Source organism: Macrotis lagotis, chromosome X (assembly GCF_037893015.1).
Source record: "Macrotis lagotis isolate mMagLag1 chromosome X, bilby.v1.9.chrom.fasta, whole genome shotgun sequence".
Taxonomy (NCBI): Eukaryota; Metazoa; Chordata; class Mammalia; order Peramelemorphia; family Peramelidae; genus Macrotis; species Macrotis lagotis.
The window spans coordinates 426,842,149-426,850,149 of record NC_133666.1 but is presented as its reverse complement, the minus strand read 5'-3'; the positions used below and the strand labels follow the sequence as shown (position 1 = coordinate 426,850,149).

Below are 8,001 nucleotides of genomic sequence, written 5' to 3'. Positions count from 1 at the left end.
TTTTCATTAAGCATACTAACACTTTATTTTTGAATTATTTAATCAAAAATGTCAGATTGCAGTGTTTTATCTTAGTACGCTGAATTACTTTTGGAGAAAACCCAGCTGCCTCATTTATTATAACACTTGTATATTTTATAACAGATACCATACAAATATATGTATAGAAATTTGAAAGACCATAATTTTCCCAAGAAGAGACATTATTTCATCAGTATCACTGGCATGTATTTGCAAATCGGTAGTAACACTGCAATAATAGAAGTAAAGTTTCAGGACTGGGCATGTGAAAAGGTTTATTCTTGACTACAATGATGCTGGTGTACTTCTATAGAAGGCCTCTTAAATGATGTCAATCAATTGGAGGTAGGAGTTTATCAACGAATTGCTTAATATCCAACATTTCCTGTTAAGAATAAAATTAATTATTAAGCAAACGATTATATAAAAATTTCAGAAAAAATTCCAATTAAAAATATACATGAAATATCACCATGATATTAAAAAAAAAAACTATAAGTGATAACAGAGAATCTCTAGTTTTCTTAGTGCTATACTAACAGATATGAAGTGTCCCAATGAAAAAAATCAAATTCTTTCATTTCCATCTATTTGGACATCATTTTATATTTTTCTACCACATCTGAAAAGCCCCTTTCTGCTTAGTACAAACAGCTAGAGCTTATACTAACATGTTCAATGGGCAACTAATGATGATGCTTATTTTTCATTTTCAAAGACATGACATGGTTATAAATGTAGAGTCTATGTCAGATTATGTTCTGTCAGGGGGAAGGGGGGAGGAGGGAGGAAAAAAGTAAAAATCAAACCCTTATAAAAAAATGATTGGTAAAAACTCCTGTTGCATGTGGTTGGAAAAACAAATAAATAAAATATTAAAATAAAGATCATGACACCATAGAGGTGATGCCATGACAAACAAGTGAATTTGATTTTGAAGAGGGCCAGTGCTGTGCTAATCACCAGATATGAATTAGGACCACTAGAGATAGCCCTGGATGCAAGGTAATCAGGGTTAAGAGATTTGCCAAAGATCATATAGCTTGTAAGGTCAAATTTGAACTCAAGTCCTTTTGACTTTAGGGTCAGCCCTCTACCTACTATGTCATTGAGCTGCCCAACTAGAATGGAATATTAATGAAGGATATATGTTTTTCATAATGTTTTCTTAATATTCAGAAGAATACACTAATTAATAATTCCATGGTAACTTTTGATTTAACATAAATTCACTGAAAGCCTTCCAAGCTAAATAAAAGTCACAAAAAAGTGCCAGGAGTCATGAAATGATTACTTAAGAGAAAAAAATATAGTCCATAGAGCAGTAAAATCAACATTTACCTGGTTACACGAACTGTGCATCATGCCTTCATAGGTGCGGAAGTTTACATTAGATGGATTTACCAATGTTTTTAGCTTTTCAACAGTAAGAGAACCAAACATATGGGGAACCAAAGGGTCACTGTCCCCATGACACTGGAGAATAGAGATATCTTTATTAACACCACTGATGGGACCCTGTAAGAAGAAAAAAGTTACTTGACTCACTAAATGTTCAAATGCAAAAAGCATCATGTCAGATAACTAAAGATAAATACATATAAATATTAAGTATTTTTAAACTATAACACAAAAGAACTCATTAAGTTACTTTGCATACATTTCATGTCTAAGAATGAGCTAATAAGTCCACATAATTGTAGCTGTGCCATTTTTTTTCTTCAAACTGTTTTCTTATATTCCCATCCCAATGGCTGCTCTCCTCTTTAGAAGTACTAAACAAATCAAGAAACTGCTTTTTAAAAAACCCAATGGGTCAAAGAATATATGAACAGTTCTTAAAAGTAATATATATTTTTAACAACCATATAAAAGAATCTTTCAAATAAGATAAAAACAAATCAAAATAACTCTTGGGTTTTAGCTCAAACCTAGTAATTTGGCACAGATGACAAAGGACAGGAAGAGTCAATGTTGAAAGGGCTATAGAAAGCGTATACACTGAAACACTGGGAGTTGTGAACTGATCCAACCACTCTTGAAATATGAAATTATTTCAAAAAAGCAATTAAAATGATTCAACTTGCTATTCACACACACACACACATATATGGTCAATGATAAAAAAAGAAAGGTTCCCTATACAACAAAATAGTATAGCACTATTTTTTAGATGCTCATCAGCTGGAGAATGGCTAAATAAATTATGGTACATAAATATAATGGAATATCATTGTAAAATAAGAAATGGTAAATATGGAAGACAGGAAGAATTCTACAACATGATACAAAGTAAGCAGAACCAGAAAAAGTGTAAATATATACATATATCAATGTAAATATGAAGTACTTAACAAAATGAACTGAAAACCTTAAAAATTAATAATGAAGTTTGACCCCAAAGAAGAAATATGAAAAAGTATTTCTTTCCCTTCTTACATAGAAATGTCAAATACTTTTGATGAGTTGGTTTGTTTGGCTGAACTATTTTTTTTGGTCTTTACTTTAAAGGACAGAAGTGTTAAGGGGAACAAGGGGAAGGTTTGCATAAAGTATCGAAATCAAAAACAAAAAATTAATACCAATTTAGTTTTCAAAAAGTAAAAACAAAACTTTAGAAAATTAATCAATGCAGTAACAAATCATGATTTCAAAAGACTTATGATGAAGCAAGCCTCTCAGCTCTCAGAGGAACAAAGGTGAATTAAATGTGAAAAAGAATGCATACTTTTTTTAAATGGGCCAATGTTTTGATTTGACTATACTGTTTTGTACATGCTAGTGTTCTAGTGGGGCTAGGAAGGGGGAAGTCAGTGAGAGGCAGCAACATGCAACTTAAAGTTAGCCAAAAATGCTTTTAAAACCAATAATCTGGAAGAAAAGCAAATACAAAGGTCATTCTTCTGTCAGGAAAATTTAAAAATAGAAAAAACCAAAAGCCAAAAAACTACTATTTCTTCATCCAAATTATCCTTTACAACACTGCCAAATAAATCTTACTTATGCAGGGATCTGGTCAATCTGTTGTTCATCTACTCAAAATTCTTCAATAGCTCTCTAACAGCTAAAGGATAAAATCGAGGGAAAGGAAGACATATGACCTTGGTGAAATAGTTTATTTCAAGAGATAGTAAATTTCCTCTCACTGGGGGCAAGCTGTGGCTTGATGAGCATTTGGTGGGAATTCTTTTAGATATGAGTTTTAAATAGACCAAAGGTCAGCAAACTTTGGTCTACTAATAGAGGCTGCAAATGAAAAATGGTTTTTACATTTTAAAAGTTTTATTATTTAAAAAGTTATTAAGTGTCTGAGACCAAATTTGAACTCAGGTCCATCTGAGTCCAGGGCCAATGCTTTAAATACTGTGCCCACTTAGCTGCCCCTAAATTTCCTTTTATTTAAAAAAAAAAATGTAAAAATTATTTTTAGTTCTCTGAGCAACAAAAAACAAGTGGAAGAATGGATTCAGCCCATGAAACATAATTTGCCAACCCCTAGACTAGACAGTCACTGAGATCCCTTCTAATTCTCAAATTCTGTGTTTTTGAGTTTGTCTTCAGAAGTATGGCTACTGTTTATTCTAATTTTGTTGAAAATTACCAATGACAATTTATTAAAAAACAAAGCTTTGTCAAGACATGAAATGTGCTTTTATTTAAATAAGTAGATAACCTTCAAGTGTGGTGTTTTATCATAATATACACTTAAATGCAAGTAAATAGGTTTTTGCAAGGCAATGGGATTAAGTGGCCGTGTGGCTAGGTAATTATTAAGTGTCTGAGACTGGATTTGAACCCAGGTACTCCTGACTCCAGGGCCAGTGCTTTATCCAACTGTGCCACCTAGCTGCCCCTAAATGCAAGTAAACAGAATGAAAATTATAGGAAACCCTCCTGCCCAAGGTTACTAATGACCTCTTACTAGAATTATAATAGCCAACTACATTTATCAAATATATTACCTGTGGAAATGAAGATCGAAGTGGAAGCCAACAGCTGAGGGCTAAAACACCAGCTAATTTCTGCTGTGTTGTAAGAGCAGTATACAAAGACAAAGCTCCTCCCTGTACAAAAGAAAGCACCAAAATGTTCTGCTGGGCTATCAAGTTTTAATGGAATTTCACTATATAATGCCAATAATAAAAACTGTAAAAATAGCAGTGCATATACAACTTTATTTCTAAGTAATGCAATGTTATGTTGCATTCATAAAGAAAATACCAGATGATAAATTAATAATTCATATTGAAATTCTTCATGGGAAAAATATGTGATTTCAAATCCATTAAATCTCTAACACCCAAACATTACTAATTTTGAACCTATTAATTAATTTGGGATTTTTTTTGGCAAGTCAATAGGGTTAAGTTGTCCAAGGTCACAAAACTATGTAATTATTAAGTGTCTGAGGTCACATTTGAACTCGGGTCCTCCAGACTCCAGGGCCAGTGCTCTATCCACTGACTACCTAAACCTATTAATTTAGAAATAGCAAAAATGATTCTCACTAGGTGAAAGTTGAAAGTCACTTCTTCCCATGAAAATTTCTGCTACCTACTCATGTAATAAAGAATGTAGTTTAAAAGAGGTAAATTTTGAAATTTGTGATAAAAAAAAAATTGACTCAAGGCTGTCACCAATGTCTGCCTCTAAATTCTTATAATAGTCATGATATCGATTACATATAAATTCTTTATATTCTAACAAACTTGCTAACAATTTGTACTCGACTGTATTAAATACTGTTCAAAAATATTTTTAAAATATTCAATAATTCATACTATTCTTATCATTAAATTGCTAGTCTTAATATATGCATACATTAACACGTTCATATTCACATATGCTTATACTAAACTTTATCCAATCCCTTGGAAACTAGAAGTTCACTTCTAATAAAAACACATTTTAAATCTGTTACATATTTTTCAAAATAAACTTTTATAACAAGAAACTATCTTTTAAAGGATTTAATATCAACATTAAATTAAACTAAATTTCTTCATTTGGACAGTAAATCATACCAAAACAGCTACTATAATCTCACTTGTAATAAAATAAAAAAAAATCTGGAATGAGCAAAGTGAAAGTTTTAATAAAGAACACCATAGTCATATCACACCTGTATACTAAATTAGAACCTGAGAACTTGCTGTATCTTAAGAGACACTGGCAAGGTTCAGTTCATCAACAGGAAAGTGACCTAGATTTAATGTGACTTTTTGTTTTCTCTGCCCAACAAAATGGAACTACTAATAGATATGACTGCTGAGTGACTATGATCTCTAAAAATACTGTGAAGAATATAGGAATTACTATTAGAATGAGTAAATGTTATCCTAATTTTCTCAAAACAAGAGAATAGCAACCTATAATCCAGTGAATTAGAATTTATTCCTGGTTAATTTCTAGAGTATTAGAAGGATAGTTAAGTAGTATATAGAAAAGAAAATAGAAAGCTCAAATAATATCAAAAAAAGGTCTTGCTTTATTAATCTCATTTCCTTTTTTTTTTTTGGACAATAGATTAGTAAATCAGGAGAATGATATAAATACACCTTATCTACATTTTGACAAACATTTCACAAAATTTCTTATGGTTGGTGGACAAAACAGAAAGGAGTGGGCTAGAAAAATATAGTATACTTACGTAATATGAAAGTAATGGTGACATTAAAAAAGTATCAATAAATAAGACTGATGTCAACTACTACAGAGGGCCACAGAGATTGGTGTTTGGCTTTGTGCAGTTTTTAACATTTTCAGCAATAACTTCAACAAAGATATAGAATGTATGATGATCCAATTTGGAGAAAGTACAAAGCCAGAAAGGACAACTCAACTTTGTGGATCTGAAGTCGAAAAGGTTAATGAAATCTTAGAACATATTGATAAAGATGCCCCCCCCACCCCAATATTCTCTGCTCTGTTCAGACTACATTTGAAATATTGTGCTCAGTTTTGGGCATCTTATTTTAAGTAGTACACTGATAAGCTGTTAAGTGTCCACTGGAGGATGATAAGGAGTTCATGCCACATAAAGATTAAAGAAACTAATATATGTTTAGGCTGGAGATCAGAATATTCAGAAGGGATGGGATAGCTGGTTTCAAGTATTGGAAGGCGTGTCACATGGAAAAGGATTAGTTATGTTTAGACCTGTTCTATTTGTTCCTATGGCCAGAACAAAGATTAAATGGCAAAAGCTGCAGTCAAATTTAGGCTTAATATAATGGAAAACTTCCTAACTGTTGGAGGTCTCCAAAAGTAGACTCCTTGACCCAGATCAGTGCTCATAACACAAAACAATAATCAAACTGCTCCACCATTTTTCCAGTGAATGATCGAACCAGTATCAATGCAAATAACATGTCATCCAAAATTAGAAAAACTCAACAAGAATGGGGGATCCTTTTTTATTTTAATTTGAACTCTATATGGGGTAGTTTCCATGACATTTGAAACACATTAAATAAGTATGTGCATCTTCTTTTATATCGTGATGTTACCTCCCTGTGGGTCTTTGAACAAAGTTGCTGTTTAATTGTTTTTCAATCATGTACAACTCTTGAGGTTTTCTTGCCAAAGACACTGGCAAAATTTTACAAATGAGGAACTGAGGTGAAGTAAGTCCAGGGTCACATAATAAGAGGAGTCTTCCTGACTCCAGGCCTGACACTCTCATCCACATAGCCACCTTGTTATCCTTGAGCAAAACTGTACTTATATAATCTATAATACATGTAATGTATACATTACCCAGGATCATAAAGCAAATATTTTTAAAAAAGAAAAAAAGATGACAAAAAGATTGAAATGTTGAATGTTGGCATTATTATCTTAAATCAGGCGCACTAATACACTGTTAATTCAACTATAACTGGTTGAACCATTATGGAAACAAATATGTAATTATACAAAGAAAATGATCCCACTGCGAGTTTCTCCCCAAACCTCCATTTTGACCATGGCCCTCAATCAGTCATCCTTCATTTTTTCAGATTTTGCAGACTTGTCCTCCTTTCCACATCCCCTATACCAGCTTCTGCTATCTGCTTGCTCCACCCCTGCAGTACACCCTAAGCAGCCATGCTTTAACTGCCTTTTTACTCCTTGATGCAATTGATGCTTTCCTCCATTTTAAGGACAAGTCCTAAGCAACTATCCTTCACTTTCAGAATTCCACCTTGCTTGTCAGTTCACTTTCATGCATTGTCTTTTCCACATTAGAATATAAGTTCCTGGAGCAGCTAGGAGGGCACAGTGAAAATAGCACACCAGGCCTGGAGTCAGGAGAACCCGATTTCAAATTCAGCCTCTGATGCTAGAGATTGACTAGTTATATGATCTTGGATTAGACAAGTCACTTAATTTCACTGTATCACAAAAACAAATTAAAAAAATAATGTACCCCAGAATGTACTTGAGGCAGGTAAGTAATTAATAAATGCAAGGTGATTAGACAATGAATAAGAAGGGAACATACAAAAGTTGATATGACTTGTTGCAGAGTGAAGTAAGCAGAACCAGGAAAATAATTTGAAAACAATAACAATGTAAATGGAAAGAATATCAAAATAATCAATAGTGAAGACTATAAAATTATGATGACCAGTCCACTTGTCAAAAAATTTCCCTGTTTACCTTTGTAGAGGTGGTGGACTATGAAAATAAAATGCTGTATATAGTATCTTTTAACATGTTAACATCATAATAACATGTTAGTTTTCTTGAAGTTTGGCCTTTTTTATTTTATTCTTTACTAGGAGGATTGGCTTTCTAGGAGAGGAATACAGTATATAAACACAGAGATTTATAGAAAAACAAAAGACAGGGAGAATTTATTTTTTAAAAAGAAAGGTAGGGCAGCTAGGTGGCATAGTGGATAGAGCACTGGCCCTGGAGTCAGGAGTACCTGGGTTCAAATCCGGTCTCACACACTTAATAATTACCTAGCTGTGTGGCCTTGGGCAAGCCACT

General features: G+C 32.8%; 1 protein-coding gene across 7 annotated transcripts in view; it reads right to left on the bottom strand.

The window, feature by feature from the left end:
* Positions 1-270: 270 nt before the first annotated feature.
* The window catches only part of LYPLA1 (lysophospholipase 1), a 78,366-nt gene continuing 70,635 nt past the window's right edge, over positions 271-8,001 (bottom strand). For all 7 annotated transcript variants that reach the window (XM_074200694.1, XM_074200693.1, XM_074200697.1 and 4 more), the window contains 3 exons: positions 3,984-4,085; positions 1,363-1,539; positions 271-406 (listed from right to left, as the gene is read on the bottom strand). In XM_074200694.1, coding sequence (XP_074056795.1) covers positions 353-406; positions 1,363-1,539; positions 3,984-4,085 — 333 coding nt within the window. In that variant the 3' untranslated portion in view covers positions 271-352. The remainder of the gene's footprint in view (positions 407-1,362; positions 1,540-3,983; positions 4,086-8,001) is intronic.